This window comes from Mycteria americana, chromosome 4 (assembly GCF_035582795.1).
Source record: "Mycteria americana isolate JAX WOST 10 ecotype Jacksonville Zoo and Gardens chromosome 4, USCA_MyAme_1.0, whole genome shotgun sequence".
Taxonomy (NCBI): domain Eukaryota; kingdom Metazoa; phylum Chordata; class Aves; order Ciconiiformes; family Ciconiidae; genus Mycteria; species Mycteria americana.
The window spans coordinates 13,409,423-13,433,561 of NC_134368.1; the positions used below are offsets into that span (position 1 = coordinate 13,409,423).

Sequence of the window (24,139 nt, forward strand, 5' to 3'; positions counted from 1 at the left end):
TGTATTCCTTGTATTCTCAAAAGTGCCCTTTTAATAAATCATTTGAGTTACAGGAGGTAACAGCTTCTCCTGAGTTTTAGATTGTGTTACATCCTGATACTACTTTCTTTCAGTGAAGGTAAAGTTACTCAACTCAAAAACCTAGAGTATACCATCTCCCTAGGCCAAATTGAGATCAACACTATCTCTCAAGACCATTGCTTTTAGTACAGTGACCTCTTTTTATGTCAAGTTGCAATTTTCATCGTCAGCTCCTCCTCTGCCAACATCACGTCATCTTCCTCTCCCCGCTAGGCCAAATATATCAGAACTTACACAAAATTTAAGCAGGTTACTGACCCAGTTATAGTCAAAGGCATCCTTCATTCCTACACATCTTAGGTAAAGATGTAGGACTTGTCCAGTAAGTCTTTACGGTGTCACATTGAAAGCCTGAGAAAAGTCTATCAGACCACCTAACCCTTGAAGCTAGCAATGCAGAGATGTTCTTTACTGAATATTTTGTAGGTTTTTTGTCCAGTCACATTTAAAATGTGGCAAATAATAGTATCACTCCATTGGAAGATGATCCAAGTAAAAATCGCCTGAAAACCTCCCTATCACGCATAATTCATCAAAACACAGAGCAAATGCTTCACGTGGTGCTCCTGCCCCCTCCTCTTTCCTGGCAAATATTTCTACCCACTTGTTGTGGCTGGTCAGCTTCTTCAATACATTTCTTTGGACTCCTACACCTAAAAGTTTCTGCCATTTAGTTTTTTAAGACATTTGATCTTCTAACTATACAAAATTCAGGAGTTATATCTAACATCAGAAACAAAAGTCAAAGTGAAAGAAGAGCTTTTCATAAGACAGGTTTTTCATAACTTCAGGCTTCCCTAAGTATTTTGTTTACATAACATGCATTCAACGTGTTTGTAATTGTGTTAGGATTTCAAATTGAAGCTGCTAAGTAAAATTTTTCATGTAATTTGTGACTGAGTTTGGTTTGCTATATTTTTTATTCTTGTTCTAGCCTTATTTGCAAATGCCTGTAAACATGAATTGTTTTGGGATCAGCTATTAATTTATATATCCCAGAAAATATCCCCAAAAATGATGACTTGATACGACTGAAATCAGTGCACTATTTGGTTGCAGCATGAAAAACTTCCTCCAACTACTCTCACCACCGAAATATAAACCTTCTGTGCAGTCTGACATGGATTAAAACAGACTAGAGTTTATCTAATTTCAGTTTATAACAGGAGTAAAAATGGAGGTGAGTCAAGACCACTACTAGGACCAGAATCAAAGTGACTTTACAGCTGCAATTTTGGCACCATGAAAAAGAGATGAACTACACACTTACAGACTGTGTGCTCACTCATCAGTGTTTAGCCTAACCCATCCAGAAAAATGACTTTATAAATTAACCAGAAGAAATCTGAAAGATGGTAAAAATTTACAAATCACGATACAACTCCTGAATCTGAAAGTGGTATAAATACATAATGAGAGAGAGAATTATTCTACATTTCTACAGATTCAGCGATTCCCAAAATCCTCTTCTGCTGTACAACTGTGCAGTTTACTTTATATTACTTTACTTTACATCCCATGAATGGCCTTTGGAGGCACTATTTCAGCTTCATTAACTTTCTACTACACTATAAATTACAGAGCAATTGCTTATGGTCACTTTCTAGGGAGGAGCACATTTCAGAGGTAGTATTTAACTGTATTATACAGGAGGATAAATATTACCAATATCCATATCAACTGAAAATGCCAGGATTGAAATTACTGTAAAAACAAATATTTGGACATGAATACAATGAATATTTAAATAAGCCTCTCAAAAAACAAATATGGTTCCCTTCTAGACAACTGATATTTCATAAAACCCAACACTACTCAGCGTAACAGAACTGGTTTATATCTCCTTAACACAGTAATTCCTAAATTTCAAACAAATCAGTATCTTCAAGCTTTACCTTGCCTTCCTTGGTATAAGCAAGTACTTTATCTTCTTCTTTTGGGTGAAAAAGGAGAGTTTCCACAAAGAAAGTAATGGCTTGTTTCTGGAAAGTGGCTCCTTCATCCGTGCTTATGAAAAGGCTTTGGTCACGATCATTATGGGAAGAACTTACAAGAATTATCTAAAAGACAAAACCGACAACATATATTCAGAAGACTGTTTCCTCTGTGACAGACAACACAGTCTTATTTTTCTTGTATAAATGTCAGATTTTGTACATACCTTACCCAGCAAAATTTTGTGGACAAGAAACTCAAAAGCATCTAAGAGATAAGGACTGCAAGGTCCTATTAATCTTCCCTGACCAAATCTGTGAATTCTATAACTTCTCTTGCAAATCACACCAAACTGATCAGACTCCTCAGCTCTACTCAAAATGACTGCCTTGGATTTTGGTCCTTGTGCAAGGTTCATGAGGCCACATGAGAAAATCTTCAGACTAAACAAAAAAGAATTAATACTAGTAATGACTCATTTTAACATGTCCATATAAATACATCACTTTATCTAGCGAGGCTGCCTTTATAAATACTAAATGTAAAAATAATCACTGTTATATCAGAGGAATGACTCAGGAGCAAGAACTAGTTTATAACATCTCTCCATTGTTTCACCATTCTCCTCCTGCTGATGCATTTTGGATAAAACAGCAATTCACTTTGATGCAGAAAAATATACCAATCAATTATTTGCACTTCCTTCTCAGGTCCAGATAATACCTTGACTCAAGCACAGTAATAGCTTGAGGTGTCTCCTTGTGTGAACTTCATGTCAGGCTTTCAGCAACAAAGAAATTCTCCCCACATAATTTAATCAGAATTTTACTCTTTTCAACTTCTTCACCTTTTGCAGTTGGCCTGCAGTTATAGCATAGTTCTAAAAATGCCAATGTGAGGATCCATTTTTATTGTCTTTCCAGATCAAACAGGCCCAGTTTGCATTCAAAAAGATGCCTTTATCAACTGATAGCCTACAAACAAAACATGGATTTTCAAAGCCCAGCTGGGCTCTATTTGGCTTGCACTTCAAAAACAATTAAAAAATAAATCTTGAATTCAAAATGTATTTAGAATATTCAGCAAATGATGCAGAAGACACCACAGAATCCTGATCACTGTGATACAGTGACTGTAAATTGCTTACAGAGATAAATGGCAATGAGTTATGCAAACAGAATTACAATAATGTGAATACAGAGAAGGAAATATGTTAGACAAACAGTACAATTTTTATGTAGCCACTTTTTCAGAGTAAAGCTGAAGTTAAAAATCTGAAATTTCTAATGAATTACACAGATATGACAGCTGGACTGAGCTTTTACTGCAATTGGTCTTGGGGGAAAAAACTATAAATACAACATTTGTAGATGCTCTAATTTGACAGGTTAGTTAAGCATGTGTATTTGTACCTGAAGCACATACACAGTTGCACTAATTTCTGCATAGCTTTCATATACTTAAAATGGGGCACAAGTTGAAGTACATTGTTGAACAAGAGAGAGAATTGTACATACTTGAGGGTCCATGGTTCACCGCTGAAACCCCACACAAAGGCATATATTAAGCCAAACCTACTTCTATTAGCTGTGTGACTAGGTCAGTAGGAAGAGCAAGATAATAGCCCATAACCTTGCTATGATCTTGCATGTTTTTAACGCTATACTTTACCCAAGAGTAGGAAACTGTGTCATTTTTATTGGAAAGCCTCTATAAATGACACCTTCACAAATGCCATCTCTTATTCCTACTGGGCCCAATGGCTTCCTGTCTCTTGGTAGTATCAGTTTAATTTATTACTATATATACTCCAAGTACGCTACTGGTGGCCGAGATATAGCATACAAAGATTCTTGTAACACACTCAGTTGGCAAGTTTTCTGCAGAGGACATGACACCAACCTAAAATTGAATGTGCTGTCATGTGCCCTGTCCCTTTGCTTGCATCGCAAGGTAGGTGAAGAAGCGTTTATGCCCAGCACAGATATTTGTACTTTCTTTACCATGCTACCACCTGCAACTCAGGCTCAAAACATCTAGTTTTTCTTGGAAATGGATGAATTCAAACTATCTGCATGCTGAGTGAGCTACATAGCGCTCAGTCCTGTTGGCTCCTGACCAGATCACAGACAGAAGAACCTGGTCCTGTGCTAAAGTAAACTCCACAAGCAAGGCTGCAGTGTGAGCTCCACAATTCTGCTGAAGCTTGTGTCCAGGCATGGCCTCGCATTTTAACGCGTGCACAAAACTGGTCCCGAGACCCATACTTAGCTTGCAGTGTGTACAAGTCCTTCCATGCTGTATCACTAGAAGCAGTACGGCAGTAAGTCCATATAGAAAGCTTAATATCTTTGGATACAGTCTTCTAGTCCAAATACACTTTCTGTAAATACCATTATCTTCATTCTCTCCTGTTAGCATTTTTAAAAATGAAGACAACTAAGATGACAAATCAGTATGGCACATACTCCAGAAAAGGCATAAACGGCACTTGTGCAGAACGGTCATCTCTGGACTACAGCACTATTGTCCTCCTTTCTTTTTCTGGCCCAATAAATCTTACGCTTCCAAAAATACCAGAATATTGAGTTCAAAATAATAAAGAAATGAGGTTTATAAATTCGGGACTGGTTTTCACTGTTAACGAGCCTTGAGTATAGGCATGCCTAAGTTTCATAATGAGGACCCAAGGGAAGCTTGCAGAGAACATCATTCTAGAAACTGAAGTCATAAGAAAAATGCAAACACGCTGTGATATTTGCTAATGCTATCCTTCAGAGTTAAATCTATGAGAAAAAAAATAGCCTAAAGATTGTAGACATCTAAGCATATATGGCAGAGTCCCTAACTATACTGTTACCCACACACACATCATAATTCATTTAATGCAGTATTTTTGAATTTCACTCAGTGTTCTGATTTATATTTCAATAGTTTAAACTGATCATTATGTGCCAGGCATACAGATTTGCTTCCCACAGCTAACACACTGGGTGCTCAGACTTGCCTGCTGGCTAATGCTACTTATTGAGGAAAATATTCCAGAGTAAATATTATACCCACATTAAATGCTTTCCATAACAAGTTTTATTTACTTTGTAAGTGGAACAAATAGCAAAACCTTCCTGCTAGCAACTGATGAAGGGACACAACTGGGACGTACTATCTGGAGAGCTGACTAACAGCGATCGCTGAGGGTTTTAACTCAAAATAAACAACTACGTGCTTGAATAACTGTGTACCCAAAAACTTGAATAGATTTTAATCACATCTAAATTTCACTTAAGCTTCTTTTAAACAACTTTTTACAGAGCATTTCTCCCCCTTGTGAGACTCTTCTAATTTTTTTTTTAGTAAATTGTAACTTCATATTATGCTGCTTATCCCTGACCTCACTTCTTACTCTCCCATCAGCTAAATAAACCACAATAATACGTGTGGCTACATTCAGATCAGATGTAAATCTACAACTTCCAATAGTTAAGTGGAGGTAAAAGAATATTTCAAGGAGATGAACTATCCCATGGATCGTAAAGAAAATGAGTAAAAATAGGATATGGTATAGATCAACAGGGAGGAAAGCAAAAAAGATTTCGAATAAAAATGAAAAATACTACACCATGCCAACATATGAATTAAAACATTCAAAAAATAAAGAAAAGCAATGCTTTTCCTCATTTCAGGAAAAGTTAGTGAGGCAGGAGGTAATAGAAAAGCCAAATAAATCTGAAAAAACCACAATTAAATCCATTTATTTAATCTCTCTTTCAGGATTCATTGGCCAATGTGCATGTCTAACCATTCCCTCTACTTGGTGGAATCACAATCTGAGCACCCAAAGGATAAAAATACTCTGACAGCTTAGGCTACAGTAGCTTGCATATCATACTTCTTCCACTATTACCATGAAGACTTGGAATAATCATAGTGATTACTAGGGAGTCTTAACTGTAGATTTGGCAGCAATTCAAAGCTATGCTGTAATTTCAAGTGGCAATAAACACAGGACATTAACATGCATCATTTGCACTGTGTCTGAAATACAACCCCCCTCCCCTCAGTTTAGGTCCAATCAAAATGTAAACTCAAGATAAATTTGATCTTAATCAGCACTTTCTCTAAAACAAGGCAATCTTCTAACATATTACGATTGTGCTGTCTCTTTCAGCTTCAGCAACTGATCTTAATTTGAATTCTAGCTTTTATTTTCCTTTCCGTTTCTCTAGTATTAAAATAGGAAAAAAAAAAAAAGTCAAAATGACCATCACGAAGAAACTTCTAGACTCACAGCATCTGGCTTGCCATAGGAGATTTCTGCAGTAAGTGGTGAGAGAGATGAGACACACCATCTTTTAATCCTATAATCCTGCATATAGTCAGAAATCAAGACATCTCATATTCCTGAGGACTCTAAACTGACCTCGAGGGAAAAAACCTCCTTCGGGCTGAGTAAGAAACCAAAACATGGAAATTCTTCATTAAGCACACAGCAGCCATACACTGAGAGGCCAAGCATGCCCAGGAACCACCTACACCTCTTCAGTCCCCTCCAGTAGACTGAACTCCTGTTGGGCATAGAGGATTTGGCTATGGGGATTCAATCCTAAAGAGTCTCTCCACTGACTCGCTCCAGCAAAAACCTTAATGATGCCAACTTATGAGCCATCCCCACTAAGGTCAATTAATTTCCATTAAGAACATGTAATATTAACGCCTAGATGAAGGTTCTCATATTCTTCTTCATCTTGTCTAGATGAAGACAAGGCTGCCGGGCACAGGGCAGCACCAAACTCTTAGTGATACCATCACATAAACCTGCACACCTATGTGAGTTTTGAAGATAAATATTCTTTGTAGCAGTACTGCCAATGTCGGGGCAGTATTTATAGAGCTTCACAGCACTGCAGTCACATCCTCAACATTTTTCAGGTTAAGTAACTAACTCATCTATTTTTCTTGTTTTTACAATTTACATTATTTATGTGTTATTAGATACGCTTGGCTGATACAGAAATTACTCTAGCTCCTGGTCCCAATTGTAAATGAGATGTTGCTTCTCAGAAGGCTTTCATAAAACACACAAAGTGGACTGCCAAGGGTTATGATTTTTATCTCGGATGGTATGAAAGACCTGATAACTCAAGAGTGGCAAAGCTGCAGAATGAAACATAGTCCCTTTACTCTCACAGTGGTAAAAACAGTATCTAAAGAATCAACCCAGGGTAATTCCAAGCAGAGAGCAAAATCAAATGCCTTCCAGATAGCAGTTTAATCTTGTAGATTTTCCCTGCAAGTTGCACCCAAAATCACTCCTCATAAATGTTAGTTATTAGTGAATCTAATCACTAATGAATTGCTGAAAATTAACAAGAGCTAGAAAATGAGCTTGCGTGCAACTGAATTGCATAAATGCACATTGATGGAATACATTTATACGTGAATGTACATACATCCCAGAACAGTATATTACTTTTCACAGTAAGCATTCACAGCTTCCTCTGGACTCCGTATTTACTTTCTCTTGCATAGCGCCTTTCAAGTGGTCACACAGATGCATTTCAAAACACCAACTAGTCTCTATGAGAACCACCATAAGGAAAGGGAAGGTTGGAATGTCAAGGATGGCTCCTGAGAAATACGCGCTACACCGATCACATAATCTCAGGACACAATCAAAGGCCATAGGAAGCAATCCTGGTGGGGCTAATGGAAAGAATGTATTACAGTTTCGTCTCCCCTGTGTTGTGGTCAGGTCATTAATCATTTGGAATATCACAAGTGAAGCTGTAATATTATTTATCTAGTACCAGTGATGTATTAGGCACTTTGGGATGTGGAGTGAATATTAAGAGGTTAGGATCTTAAAATGAGCTGGTTACCAACTGGAGCAGTTGGTAACATGAGACCTGCTGAAGAAGGAATGAACATCAGAGCTAGCACCTTAACAGAAAAATGTGTTCAGAGCAACTGGATGGAGAACAACTGGCTCACCCTGCAACTAGGCAAGCCTGAAATTATGTAATCTGATCGTAAAAGGAAATAGTTTTGAAATAGTTGGCTTTTCTCTAGGACATTCACCATAGTGGAAGCAAGTCTAAGGGTGGTTACATATCATAATAATGAATGCCCACAGAGAAACAGCTACGAAAGTTCTGACTGATGTTGATGACCAGCCTGAAAAATCCTGCCCTGCTGCACTTGTTGGCAACCTGTATATATCTAAATCTGCCTGATCTCTATAACTGAACACCTCAAAGGTGCTGACTATGCCAGCTCTCTAGGGGATATCAGTTACAGCTCAGTTCTTCAGTCTTCTTATTTAGAGAAGCATCGGGTAGGATAAGCAAGCTGATCATTACCTCTTCCTCTGCAGGAACAAATCTCATCCATCTATAACCAGCTGGAACCAAAAAATTGTTGCCACTTGACTAGCGTGGCAGGCTGAATTTTCATGAGGAAAGCTCTGTTCAAAAACATTTCAGAGCAGTAACTCGTGCTGCCTGCCCAGGAATTCTAAAAATCTGGCACATATTAAGCAAATTTGGTATTCCCGCAATATACTGAGAGAGGTGGGAATATGCCAAAGGTCACAGTAGAGGGAGAGGAGAAACAGTACTCAACATCTTCATAGACAGTCCTTTCTTTAATAGCTAATTTTTCTAGTGTTATTTGCACCTATCTTGCAGACCTAAGATACACATACAGTGTTTATCTTCTGCAAAATACGTTGGTACTGTTATGAGCAAGTAATTAATTAATAAGGAATACCTTTAATATATCCAGTGGCTCTCTTGGCACAGGCTGAACTTACACTGAGAGGAACAGAAGCTTTATTAGGTACCTAAGGCTGACGTAAAGGAAACTAATACTATTTGTTATGGATAATACTTTTTTGTCTCTGTTTAAAGTGAAAACAGAAGAGTCCTTTGGTCTTCCTGCAAGGTCCAATGTTAGCCTGGCTATTGGTAATTCTTCAGCAGAAGTGATCATTTAATGTACCCTTTGTACAGCTCCTACATCTAAAAAGAGCAAAACTTAATGTTGAGATGTTTTGTGGGATGATCATCATATTGATATCTTTACATATTCAAATGGTTTCATTTAAAATTAGGCACTCCAGTATACCAGGAACTAAATCAGACAGTCTTTCCCAGTATGCTCAAAATCAGCTTGAGCGGGGAACAGCACTGGGGGAGGCATAGCGCCAATTCTTGTCACAGCAGGGGAATGTTCCCTAACCAGGTTTTATATTTCCCATAAAAGAAGGATATTTTGCTTGCCTTGGAGGAAAAAAAAAAGGGAGTTGGATTGCACAGCAGAATAGGCAAGTTTCACTCTTTCTCACCAACATCTCCACAAACATTAGTATTTCCCAGACAGAACAGGCACACACTGATCTTTTTAGCTTGGGCATTCACAGACTAATCTAATTCAAGAAGTTATTTTGCAGACCTCCAATAAACCTGCAAATATTTTCTGCCTGAAGACATCACAGAGCAAAAATATAAAACAACGCTTCCAAACAGGATAATGGATGCACAACAAATGACTGCATATATCTGTTCATCTGATCTAATGAAGAAAAAGGTCAAACAGTTCCTAATCGCCAGCCATTAATTTGTTGGCAGCAAAAACTGCACTAAGCTCAAAGAGAAACTACATGGACAGTAATTAGTGGATGGGGAGAAAAGATGAAGGAAAGAAAGGTAGTTGTGGTGGTTAAAAATATCAGTCATATGGGATTGATCAGGACCTCATCGGCTTGTGTAATAGGTAAAACACTCATCTGCCTTAGAAATATTACAAATGTAATATTGGTCTTTTATTATGAAACTCAGTTCTATTATAAGGCTGCGTAAGAATTTTCTGGGAAGACTGGAAAAGGGAGCTCTCAAAACATTACCCTGGAGAATTTCACTTTGCACAAATTGTCCCTTCCAATCCCAAATCGTGAACAGGTTCCTGGCGTTCTCGCAGCCAAAGGCCATCCCATAATGTTCCCCAGATATCCCTAACAACAGTTGAGGCACCAACTTTAAGCACCTCTATTCCTCTCTCTCAATTCTATAGAGCAGTTCTTATGGAGATCAATGTACTTAACAACTCTGTTACAAAACATAAAGCATAAGTAGCATTTTCCAAACTTGGAGATGTGTGTATATATATATATATATATATCTATCTATGTGTGTGTGTATACATCTGTAAATATACACAGGTTCATGCAACCAGATGGGCTACATCCAAAGTTTCTGAAGCAGCTGGCTGAAATCAGAGAGCTTTGAAAGGCTCTAGTGATTGGCAGAAGAGGTTCCTGAAGAGTGGAAAACAATAAACATCATGCCCATCTTGGCATCATCTACAAAGTCTCTCAGACGCCTCAGATTTTGAATTTGTCCATTCCCATATCTAAAGGGGTAGCTGGCACTACAAAGTGAGTTGTTAAAGTCCTTACCCTTCAGGAAGCACCTGCTTCCTTTTGAGAACTGTAGGCGCTCTCCTTAATGGGGGTCTGGGTATAGTTAAAGATTGAACAGCTCTTCTCTCCTAGACCACAGAGGAAAATACAAACCTGGGGGAAAGGGCTGCGTTGAGCAAGTCTCTCATACGTAAGGCACAACTGATTATGTGGTTTTGAAGGGGAAAATGGAAGGGGGAGAAGAAAGGGACGCAGAGCAGCAGAAGCAAGCCCTGGAAAAACAGTAATTATTTTTCACTTGAATTTGGCCATATCTCCATTATGTAGGCTACAAGGCTTAATTATAAAAGCTCTTGCTATTGAAATATTTCCCCTTATCTTTGATATCCAGTCCAAATGGACTGGAAAAAAGCCCTTGAAAAGCAGAAAGGAAATGTCTTTTAAAGTAATTTTTGGTCCCATTAGGGCGAATCTCATTAATAGAAAAAGGACTTCACTGAAGAATAGAGCTTTTATATTCGGAAGCATACAGTACTGCTGTGCCTGATTCTAGCAGCACTGTAGAAAATAAACCTTTCTCCATCAGGGCTTAGATTTTTGCAGTTGTAAAGTACCCATTTTATATTGAGGTAGGGTTTTAGTAAATGCACATACTTGGCACTCATTGTGCTAGTTTTCTCCAGGTGTACTTGGGATGGGTGTTGACTGGAGCTTCTGAAAGATGATGTATAAAACTTTTTTTTTCTATTGAAAAGCATTGTTTTGCCATAACTGAAATGTATTGCTGAAAACTGCCATCAGAAGATTCACCAGCGTGATTCCTAAGGCCCATGAGGGAATTAGGGAGACAGGGTATTCCTTCTGGGACTGTTCCACCTTATGCACATAGATAGAAAATATTTGTTGGGGCAGAGACACTGACTTTGTGGATCAGTGGCTAGAGCACTCACATGTGTCGTTGCAGGAATAAGTCTTGGTATCTTCCCAGCTGAATGCTGTGATTACTAAACCTTAGGCAGTTCTGTACATATTCTCATATATATGAGAGACAAAAGGCTGCACGTCATCAAAACCAAGACAGAAATAGAAACAATGTTCTTTTGCTCATTTGCTAGATTGGTAAAATTTAGAGGCAAGGGTTATTGTTTCTATGTTTATTCCCAAACGTGTTATTTTGGCTGTTTTTCAGTACATTTTAATGAAAAGTTGAAAAGTGAACAGGAAAGTAAATTAAATGAATGCACAAACATTTCTACTAATCCCCTTTCTCTCACTTTTACTAACATTTAATCCTTGTGAAAAGTTTGTAATTAACCCAGGGGATTTTTTTTTTTAACATAATATTTTACTGAAAATGAGAAGTTGGAGAGCTCACATCCTGGCAGTGTGTTTACAGACATAGAAAGCAGCTAGGAAGATTTCAGGAGCTTTCTCTCTTGGCAAGAATATTGCTAGAGATTCAGCTATGAATTATGGCTGATACTGAGAAAGAAAATCCAGGTGATATCATTATTTTTCCTTCTAAGACAGACAGCTACACAGAGCTCTAAAAACATCAGACCGAGGTTACTCCTGGGGTACCAATTCTGTTCTCACTCAGCAGGAACTTTGCAAACTGACCGTTTTGCAGACCCTGGGACTGACCCCATCTAAAGCAGAATCCAAACAAAACATTAGTCTTAACCACCGGGTTGGCACTTACAAGATTTTGTATTAGTTCTTGAAGCTGAAACACAAATTTCTCATGAGACTTTACATATATCACAGTACCTCTACATTTCACATCAGTACCAACAGGATGGGAATAAAAATATGTATGTGGCTTTAAAAGGGAAATGGAGGAACTACAAAAACAGAGATATTCAGGAACAGGAACAAAATATTGAAGAAGATATACTGGCAAGAACAATTGCATTTCAACAAAGAAAGGAGGAAAAAACCTCTCTGCCACTCTCGTCAAAATCTCCATATTGTTCATATTTTGATATCATTAGTAGGAAGTACCAGACACCATAGAAATCATTGGATGTCTCAAGCATTTTGGAAGTATTTATAGGGCTACTGGAAGCAGCCCCATATTAACAAGATTAATTTTAGGAGTAAATAAAAAAGCAACTCCTCCCACTTCACCCCACAGTGCTGTCAATGAAGTAAGTATTAATCATGAAAAAATGTTCATATTAATACCAGGAGTTGCTCTTATGAAAAAATTACCTATTGCAATGTAACTTCAAACTTTCAATTTAAAGGACCATCCACTTCCAAATGACCGAATAATAAATTTCATCCCTTTACTGTATGTTAAGTACGTTAAGACCACACTATACTGATGCTTCCAGTAGTCTCAGTACCGTAGAGTTAACTTTCATGAGGGAAGAACACCTTACTGCTCCAGAGCTGATTTCCAGTCTCAGCTGTCCAGATGTGTATGTTTTTGATTAAATCAGCTGGCATGTACATACACAGCAAACAGAACATGGACCTATATATGTCTTCAGATCTGAACAGGCAGTCATAAATAACCTGGGTTAGACAGAAAGAATAAAAACAATGCATGTCAGTTGGTAATTAGGCATCATTCTGGGAGATGCAGTTCCAGTGTTTGATAGACCCAGAGGATACTGCCCCGGTGTTGCGTTACAATATAGATCTTTGACTTGCCAGTTGCGTGTTTTTACAGTCTTTCCCTTTCTTTCTTTCCTTTCAAATGAATACGTTCTTATTCCTAGGCAAGAACTTCAGCTCATCTCTCTGTTTTTCCCTCTCCTTTGCCTATGCTCCTCAGATCATCTGTGGTGCTAAGGGACAGGCTATGTAGCTACTGGGAGTTATTTGTCCAGTGTAACTTCTAGAATGCTGAAAAGAAGGGAATAATACAAACATATAGGTAGGAAGGGACTTCTGGAGGTCATCTAGTCCAACCTCCTCCTCCAGGCAAGGCCACGTAGAGCAGATAGTGCAGAACCATGTCCCTTCCGGTCCTGAATATCTCTAAGGATGGAGATCCCACAATCTGGATGGCCTGTTTCAGTGTTCAACAACCCTCATCATAAACATTTGTTTCCTGTTAAGCCATTGGAGTTTCCCGTGATCCAGCTGGTGTTGTTGGCTCTACCTCCAGTCCACACCACTGAGAAGAGTCTGACTCCAGCTTCATGCATAGCCGGTTTTAGACAGCAATAAGATCTCCCCTGAGCCTTGTTAAGGCTGAACAAGTCCAGCTCCCTCAGCCTCTTCTCACGTCTCTTGTGCCCCAACTCTGGATCCAGCTGCCGTTCCACTGGGCTCCCTCTAGTATGTCAATGCCTTTCTTGTCCTGGGGAGCCCAAAACTAGAGGACCTATTCCAGATGCAGTTGCAAAATTCCTGAACAGAGGGGAAGGATCACTTCCCTGGACCTGCTGGCTACACTCTTTGCAGAGTATGCGGTTGGGTTTCTTTGCTGCAAAGGCACGGTGCTCCACCCTCAGGACTTCAATGAGGAACTCCAGATCTTTCCTGCAAAGCTGCTTTCTAGCCAGTCAGCCCCATTCACACAGTTGCTGGCGTTATGTCACCCCAGATAGAGGATTTTTTTTGTATTTGCCTTTGTTGAACTTCACATGTTTCCTACCAGCTCATTTCTCCAGCCTGCACAGTGAATGTGACTCTGAAAGCACCATCCTGAAAAAAAAAGTGTGTAGATGGAGGCACCTAACAATTGCTGTTGTCTCAACAAAGACCACCTCATCGTCCTCCACAAACGCTGCTCCCTGCACAACTCATAGCGAAGTGCGAGCGCTGAGGCTGGGAAGACTAGATTGCCCTCTGGATTTTTCAGAGGTTTCTATCTTTTTGGAGAAAGCTAGATGCCTAGGGAAAGCAGGCTCTATTGCCCCAAGTAGTCCAAGTCCATAACATTTTGATGAGGCAGAATCTCAGATTCCTAAATGAGAAGGATGAGATTCCACTCCTGATTTTCTAACATCAGTTATAATAATTAGAAATGTTTAATTGCTCATCTCTGTTCTAGAATACATGCAAATGATCTTTTCTGGTCTTCAGATTTGTTTCAAAATTTGCTTTTTGTTCTTTTTTTTTTCCTGTTGGTATTAGCCCTGCAAACAACATAGTGTATTTTCTTATGTTTATAAAATCCTTTCCAGTATAACTTTCTAGGACACCTTGTCCTTCACCTCTTACATTTTAATTCATTGTAGCCCTGGACCATAGCAGCCATCGATAAAAAGCGTAAGAAGATTTCTGGTCTTTTATATCAATTGTATTTCAGGTAATGCTCCTAAAAACTTGTAAGCACCATCACATTCACTGTAACACAACACAACTAACTGGGTGGAGGCTGGGTGGTGTGAGTTAGCCATAAAGGATGAGACGTAAAAAAAAGAAACACTAGGAGTTATGAAGAGACTCTTTCACATAATTAAAAGTTAATTAAAAGCTCTCAGTATAATCTATATCCAGAAAAAATGGCCTTTTGTCATTTCTACAAGTGAGTTTCCTGAAAGAAACACTCATCTCAGACTGCAGCCCATTCCAGAAAAGTAAATAGAAATCGCACAATAATCAACAGCCTGTCCCAGGTGGCATACTAATTTACTACCAGTTCTTGATAATTTATTGCAAGTTAAACAGTTCAGTGACAGGCGGGGGAGGGGGGAACACGACAAAAAAAAAAAAAGAGAGGGTTATTTACTCTCTTGCCTGACAGTGTCTCACAGTCAAATCTACCTCGCTTCATCAGCTTGCTCCTAGGCATTTCTTTGAAAGAATTAATAAGCAGACAAGAAAAAGTTCGTAGAGGAATAGGCTATAACTCATTTATTCCTACTGAAAACAAAGGGGCTTATGGAACTTAAAAGACATCAAAGATGCTACATTTACAAAAAAAACCCCCACCAAACCCCCCAAAAAGCCAGAACCAAGAGAAAAAATAAGCCTCATTCAAGAAGAAAGATCGCCCAGGTGGATGGCTAGTCTTCCCAAATTGCCTCCAAACAGACCCCTGTGGTCTGTGAAGTAATTTGTCTTTGATAACTAAACAATATTGCGTGTTTATACAGAACCAAAGGATCCTAAATCAAAATGTTTCAGAAAATAATAACCAAAATTTCTATGAGTTTTAGCTGTACAAATCAAGGTGGTGATTGGCGATGCAGAAATAATACTAAAGTTAGGATTCATAAACAACGCAGCAATAGGATCCCACTACCTAAAACACAGTCAGCATGCCTGTAGTCCTAGCCAAGTTTTTAAAAGGCTTTAGCACATCCATTTCTCTGTCAGCCTGATTACAAATTGCCTAGGGCAAGACTGTCTCTCTGCTTCACATCTGGACAGTGCCGAGCTCAATCATACCTTTGCCTGTAGGTGCAACTATGATAAAAGTAAATAAATACAGCTGCAAAAACCAGACTGGTCACACCAAGTGCTGAGAGCTGCTGAATGTTTTCTGAACTCAATTCTATTTTTTTAATCCCTAAATGAGAATTTGGTGATTTTTAAAGAGACATTAAATATTTATGGCAAATTAATTCAAATGAGCTATACACTGCCCTCATTACCACCATCATATACAGAAAGCAGCTCCATTAATTTCATTCATTGTACTGCTGCTGATACTCTAGTAGTGTGATCTGCAGACTGCTTAACATCAGAAATTCCCAATTGTATCATCGTCTTTCATGCTTTCCACAATTTTCGGAGATTTTAAATCTATGCCTACAGAGAAGCCCGAGTCTGCTTAGCCTCCTATTCTGAGCATCTTTTCCAAGGTTTATCACTAGGAACAGTTTTCAGTATCCTGGAGCTACGAATGTGACTTTGCAAACAATCACGGCAGTGGGTATTAATGAAAGGTTAGATGTAATTCAGGCTGTTATAATTGCTGCAGCCAAGGAGGAAGAGAGTAAAAGAGAACAACGCAGGTTCATGCCCGAACAACATGTTGTGGCACCATGCTAACTGACAGTAATCACTGCAAGCCATTGAGAAGCTGAACTGTTCACCTGGAAAACAAGCTCTGACTAAAAAACATCAGATTGCCAACAGCTAGTTGAAACAGGATGAAACAAGAAGTTGAAGCTATTTTTTTGGAGTGGCCCATATCAGTTCTGGGGAACGGTAAATCCCCGCAAACTCTCAACGACAACATACCCAACCTGTCAAGCCTCAGGTAAGACCTGCTCATCTGGTTCCCATCCCTCTCTCTCTGTGACATCTGGGCACTCTCAGGTCCCTCTGCTGAACAGGGCACAGGCCATCACTGCAAGTTTTTACAGAAACCCAACAAGGAAGTGCAGCTGCAGCACAGTGCCAATATTTTTCTAATGCAAAACAATTGTTAACATCTTTTTTTATCCACATTCATATCTACAATTAGCAACTATGTTTAGTCTTTGGGTCTTGGAAGAATTTGCGAATTCAGATTTAGGCCACTAAGTTTCTTATGGAGTATGGAACCTACATCTGCTACAGAGAAGCGCTTTTCTGTGAACTGGGGCCATATGGCTCAATACAGCGCAGATTTGGTTTCCAACTAAAACCAGTTCTACAATAAAATAATGCCACTGAAAAAAGTCTGCCTCATATTGAGACAGTTCTCAGAAAGACACGAAACAGCTAAATTTTGCAGCCTATCCACACGTTCACATAATAACCTATTACACAGAAGTTATCTCTATTTTTTGTCAGTAAAATGAGCACGGACAGTCTTTACATGTCTGCAAGGCTTTGGAAGCGTTCATGGGATACAGATCATGTTACAATATTCATTTTGAGTTTGTATTGTCATTAGTGTTCAAGATTTACCATGCTCAGGCTGGGAATTTATGTATTTATTTTTTTTCCTTCAACCCCCAGGTACATCTTTTGACTTCTCTCCGTTTTTTATGTCTAAGTGAAACTGCAAGTTGATGAACTATCATGGAAGGGGAAGGAGAATGAGCAGTGTAGGTTACAGACAACTTCAACATTCATATAAGCACCCCCATCAAAAGTTGCAGTTAAAGTGATTTCTGTGCTGCCCTGTATCTTTATCAGATCTGGGCCGCCCAGGAAAGCATCTGATGGTCTGTAGTTCCCATTACGTAGCACAACAGCAATGGCTGATCCCGTGATACTCTAAATTCTCGCATCATGAAAAATGGTTTGGTTTTATGTCAGTATTCTGTCTACACCTCCCTTCAGAACTTAGGAATGCATTACATTTTTTCTATCTATTCCCAAATCAAGTTATTGTATTTTTAGGCAAAATAATCAGCTGTGACCTTTATTAATCCATACTCACTTTGTTAAACATAAGGGGAAAAAAAACACATTACAAATTTTAATTCACTGAAGAGTACTTTTTGCAATAGAGTGATGGTAACAAAACAATTTGCTGTGAATGCTGTAACATAATTCAAGCTGACAGGGTACAGTAACTGTTTCCCAAAGCACATTGGACTATGCAAACATAGATCATGGCTGCAAAAAGCACACAGCCTTTTCTCAACAGAAGTTGTAATAAAATTACATGCTTACAAAGCCTTCCCTCTCAACACAAGACCCTAAAGCTATGCCAACTCTGCTGTATTTTGAGATGGGTGTCTGCAACCTCTCTGCTGAAGGTTACACTCTAGCAAAGGAACAGCAAAAATACCTGCTCTGGTCATAGACCAGTATATTATCACAAACTGCTGCATTGATAGCTCAACAAGATTCACCTGGAGATGGCTCTTGGATCCCAACAAGGAGGTGGCTGTGACGGGCAGGCAGCAAAACCAGGCATCAGAGACTCAGGTTCCCAAGCTGTATTTGAGATTTTCTCAGCAATTCTCTGTAAGACGTGGGGGACTGTTTACCTCACCTCTCTGTGCTTTATAATACCCATCAACATAATGGAGATAATACTTATGTGCATTGTAGGACTAAGATGATGGAATTAAAATATGACCTAATATTAAAACATATTTTAATATGTCCTCTGCTGCAAGTACTTCAGAATATCCCCACTTACACTTCTCCAAAAAAGCACACAGGTTTCATCCTGTGTGGGTTTCTTCTCATTTTACATGCTGGCATTTTGACCATTTGATGTAAAACTGTTGTTGTAACGGCCATAATGTAGATCAAAGTAGTAGCCACTGAACAAGGAAACAAACAGTACGGTGAAGACAAATAAACATTAGCTGTGCTGTCAAAAGGCTCAAAAGCAGATTTTCCATAAAGTAAGTGTAACCTCCACCTATTCAACTTCATAGTTCCCTCTAGAAATGACAGAGCCAAATATGAAGACCATTAAATCTGCTGAAGTTCCATCTAACAGATACAAATCTTTACCCTGAGAAATAAAATCCCTTGCTATAAAATCTGGTTCGATCACATTTGCCAATGTAAAAATTGTGGCTAAAGCAATGCAGTCCAGATCTATTTTGACCTTTCAAAAAAAGAGAGAGTTGGAGGTAGGGATCTATACAGTCCTTCTTCACTTTAATATATGAGGTGTTTTAGTGAAATAAATAATCCTTTCTTATTTAAGAGCAGGCTGCAGAATCAGGTTTACTGTGACCATCTGTTGAAGTAAAACAATTTGTGATGAGTGTCTTGGTTTTCAGAGGTGTAAGAGTTCAGGCCTCAGAGCTGGTTTGTCCTCTGTAGAACACCAGTATTCTGTGACTTTCATATTATCAAGAGGTGCTCAATTCAGTGTGAAAAGTTAACACTGTATTAGCACTCCGTTATTCCCCCAATTTCTGATCTGAAAGTTAGCTAATATATCTATTTTTAGATTTAGTAATTACCACTAGCAGTCTCACCACTATGAAGAAAAAGCAGAATCACAGCATTCTCCATTATATTACAAATTCTGAATGGACTGTACTTGTACTACTCAGTAAAAAGGAATCAAAAGTCACATCATGTCAAATCATGCTGAGTACAAGTCAGCATAAACCATTCTTTGCCTCAGAAAAAAAGGTCACTCCATCAGCACTGTGAGTTACCGGTGTTTCTGGATGCTGACTTCTGCATTGGTTTATTTGAGCTAATGGAACGATACAGTCTGATCACAGAGATCCTTAAAAATACTTTTCAAGGAGGCACTTGTGCACAGTCTCCATCTGGAGTTTTAATAAAATATACACACTTCTGTACTCTGAAGAATGCAAGATCAAGAGTGCCCCTTGCAGATGGAAGAGAAGACACAGAGGTTTGCTGGCGGTTCTTAGCCTTCCCTCAGACCAAATCCCAAGAAAGCTTTGTCTTCTGCAAAGACAAGCTTCACCCGTTGGGCTAGGGAGTAATATGATAAAGCAGGACTTCAATACCCATGGAGTCCCACTGCAAATAAATAAATAAATACATGATGTGCAATTACTGCTGAATTATCAGAATATTTGTCTCCCTCACTCCCCAATATCCATCCTGAATTCAATCCAGTCAATTCCGAGCAGCAATTTGGAAAGCATTAAGTGTGTACCATAGCCTCCCACCTTGAAATGGCCATCTTGTAAAAAGACAAATGGCTAAAGTGAAGGAAAATCAAGTATGATTCTTACTTCAAAGCAGTACTAGTGTGTTCCAATGCAAGTGGGAATATGTACCATGGCAGCAAAATATGGCAGAGAAATACAGCGGTGCAAATCATTCTAAGATTTAAGTTATTTTGTTTTTATCTACATAGAAAATGTATTTACTAGAGTAATTTTAAGAACCTCTGAAGAACAGTATTTGACTGCTTGAGAAATATTATATCCCAGAGTGGCTTTTGTACAATTCATGTAGACAAAAATTGCAGGAAACCTTACAAGTCCTGCTGCCTTCTGAGTAACCATGGGGGATATCATCATTACTCACACCACATAGCCAGCTTCTCCCAAGTCATAAACAACTGTAATTAAGGAATGATTGGAAAGTGTCGAAATTTATCTTCAGACTGGACTACCAAAATGATTTTCTTAATCACCTCAAGAGAAGTATAAAAAACCCATTGCCAGTAATAGAAAAGATTTTTCTTCGCAATTCCTACTCTATACATAAATAATTCCATTTTCACCAAACTGGATCTCTATTTGCCTTGTTTTCTTTAACAAATATAGATACAAACTGAATCTCAGTCTTACCTGAGAACAATACAGGTGCCTTTTCCCTCCTTCATCATCTCTTTACTATCTGTCAAGTCTTGTGTATTTAATGACACCCAGAACAGAACTTGCTACGTTTTACAGCGACGAACCTTTTTTATGGTTCAGTAGTGGCTCTTAGTAGTTCGACCCAGCTCCCTGCTATTCAGACACATTTATTTCTTTATTTTCATTACAATGTTGAATTTACATATATCCCAGCATTCAACAAGGGGCAGCACTGTAGGTGGCTCGGTTCGACGTGGCTGAATTATTGACATGACAGTTGCTTCCTGAACCACTTGTCAAAAGCAATCTCCAGCTCCAGCTCCTACAACCTTCTGCTCCTGCTCTTCCCTTTCTCTCCCTGCTCCTACACCTTTCTAGATTGCCCTTGGAGGGCAATTCTTCCTTTTTCAACCCACCCTGACTTGGTCCTTCCCCTGTTAGAAGCAAATCTAACACTCCTGCTCCTCCTAACATTGACTGGCACACATACTGGTCATCTTCTCAGAAATCCCCAACAATTAAAAGTGGTGTGATCCTGCCCCAGAAGACTAAAATACAAGAGATGGATCTGAAGGACTTCCGAATACTTCTATGACTCTGTACCAACCACAGCAGATCAGAAATGTGAGCACAGAGAAGGGGAGACAGATCCTGACCATCATTTGTAATGTAAAAAAGAAAACAGACTGAAGTACAAGGGAAAAATATTACCATCGCTCTCCATGTTGTGAATTGATGGAGAAAAACAAAGACCAGCTTTCAAAAAAACTCTATTCAAGCAGGTAAATAAAGACCTGGTTTTCAAAAATGCTGAGCATACAGCAACTCCTGTGGTGACCCCATGAGTACGTTTTCCAGTTATGTCAGAACTCGGTACTCTAAGCTCTTGAAACTCTGATCTTAATCATAGGCACTAAGCACTTTTGATCCTTTCTCTCCTCTCCCACCACCCCCCAAATCCAATCCCAAAAAGGACTCTGTAAATGTGATGTCTGGTGCAGACCTGGGTATTAATGCAGTACATTTTCTTTTTCACTCAAGAACTTAATACCACAAATTTCTTCATTTCATATATGTATTTTTTTATATTTATGGCAGTTAAATACCTGTTCTCAACATGTGTCATTAATACCAAGCACCTGCAGTCTGGAGACATCACTTCAGAACACCACACTGTTCTTATGAGTAACAACTCATCCTTTCCATCAGATGAAAGAGAAATAATAGTTTCTGATCTCAGATTACAGCTATGATGTCGCTGATGGAAGAATATTCTGTTTAATAGAACGACCTGTGTTACCTTTTGTTAGGGAAGTGTCAATTATGAAAGGCTTCATTAAAAAGAGAGAACGAACGAGCGAGACAGAAGAGCCCTTTAAGAAAGTTGGGCTGTCAGGTTTCCTCCAAGGGGAGTAACAGTTCTTTTCACACGGCTGTGTGAACTGAATTATATTTGACATTTATTCCAACTCAAAAGTACGTAAAAGTTACACAGTCAATCAACATTCATTAGAGTCAAGAGTCAGGATTTATTAAAGTGGTTTTCTCTTCTGAATTTCACCCTGCCTTTATAGATCCTCCATCAGTAACTTTCCAACTCAGCATCATACAAGACAGCCAACTTTTTCCTGAGCTCTGTGCATGGAATATCCTTGTTTAGGATGTTTTATGAAGGTGGTATGTACCCATGAAACTGCAGAGATAAGTGTAATTGAGAGGCAGGTATCACTGCTGATACACAGCTGACACAGATGTGCACTGCTGCCCTTTACTGGACCTGTTCAAGCCTTTGCGATAGCAACCTACTGCTCTCAGCTATTTGCTGCCGGGGTTTTCAAGTGAGAGTTCAGAAGGTATAGCATTAGAGATTCCTATCCTGCCTCCCCTGGTTTCTACCTCTTAATCAAGTTTTGATAAGCTATTGCTTGTACAGCAGGTTGTGAATGTACAGATTAGACAACAGAACCAACTCAGCTGTGCTCAAATCATGACAGTGTTGGTTTTCGTGCAAGGCACTTGGATTGCAATATGATAGCATTAAGCAGTGTTCCTGTTCCAATGCAGGGCATGCTTGAGAAAGTCAAGCAACTGAGAAAGCTGAAGGACAAAACCCTTTATCTCTCTTTCTGCGATATAAAAAAGACAATGTATCCCTGTAAGAAAATCATAAAATGTTTTGCTGTGTGCCTTAATATTAACTCTGAGCACCACATAGTGCTCAAATATATCTATTATGAGGCTTCCATTTATTGGAGGAATTGATCTAAAAGGCAGACTGCAACCTGTAAGTAAACAGCTGAGTCAGTTATACATTAAATTATTGACACCAAACAATTTTTAGAAGTACTTATTTACCAGAAAAATACAGAGCAATTGCTGTATTTTCCCTAACTATAAAAAAACCTCACAGATTCACACCTTTTAAGGCTAGAAGAGGCCACTACAACAGTCTCTTGTGACTGCAATGCTGCTGCAACTGCAGGTGACAGCACTGTAGATTTCTAACATCACTTTTACACTGGCATAATTTTTCTGGCTTGCTGGATTTTCCCCAGATCTCTGCTAATTATCTCTTTTATACTGTGCTGCCTATACTTGTTACATAATGTTGTGCTTTAACCTGGCAGGCAGCTAAACACCGCACAGCCGTTTGCTCACTCCCCGCCACAGTGGGATGGGGGAAAGAATCAGAAACAAAACAAAACAAAACGAGTAAAATTTGTGGTTGAGATAAAGACAATTTAATAGGACAGAAAAGGAAGGGAAAATAATAATAAATAATAATAATGATAAAAGAATATACAAAACAAGTGATGCACAATGCAATTACTCACGACCTGCTGACTGATCCCAGCCCGTCCTCAAGCAGCGATCACATCCCAGTTTCTACACCGAGCATGATGCCATATGGTATGGAATAGCCCTTCGGGCAGTTGGGGTCAGCTGTCCCAGCTGTGCCCCCTCCCAGCTTCTTGCTGGCAGGGCATGAGAACCTGAAAGGTCCTTGACCAGTGTAAGCACTGCTTAGCAACTAAAACATCAGTCTGTTACCAACATTCTTCTCATACTAAATCCAAAACACAGCACTATACCAGCTACTACAAAGGAAATTAACTCTATCCCAGCCAAAAGCAGGACTGTTTTTATGTAGAGTAAAAATTCAAAATGACACAACTTTATTTCCTTGATTAGGGTTCACTGCACGTGTTCTGCTTTTGCTGTAAAATGTAGTTCATCTCATGACGCAGAACAATCCAAAGATCAAGAAGGGCTGGTGAGAGTCATACTAACACCATCCTACTCAATATCATAGCAAATGAATCCCCTATGGGGGAACGTAGGAATATTTCAGGTCTTATCAGGAGATATTGGGACACCATTAGCATCTAAGTAAACTCAATGCATCCCTACATTAATGGAATCATATTTCAACTGAAGAAAGCTCTACAGCTGTCAAGGAAGAGCATTACCCACATTAGGAATTTCAGAGGTAGCCGCGGCAAATAAATGGTGCTCCTGAAGTACACTATATTTTTTGCCCAGGGCCTATTTACAAGCAATTTTTCAGTGCCATTAATGACACCAACAAAATGAA

At 38.9% G+C, this 24,139-nt stretch overlaps 1 protein-coding gene across 9 annotated transcripts in view; it reads right to left on the bottom strand.

Moving 5' to 3' along the window:
- Positions 1-24,139, bottom strand: part of SORCS2 (sortilin related VPS10 domain containing receptor 2) — a 645,075-nt gene that overhangs the window by 118,055 nt on the left and 502,881 nt on the right. For all 9 annotated transcript variants that reach the window (XR_012775470.1, XR_012775469.1, XR_012775468.1 and 6 more), the window contains exon 4: positions 1,977-2,141. Coding sequence is in view for 5 of the 9 variants with exons in the window: in XM_075499712.1 (XP_075355827.1) it covers positions 1,977-2,141 (165 nt within the window). In the remaining 4 variants the exon portion in view is untranslated. The remainder of the gene's footprint in view (positions 1-1,976; positions 2,142-24,139) is intronic.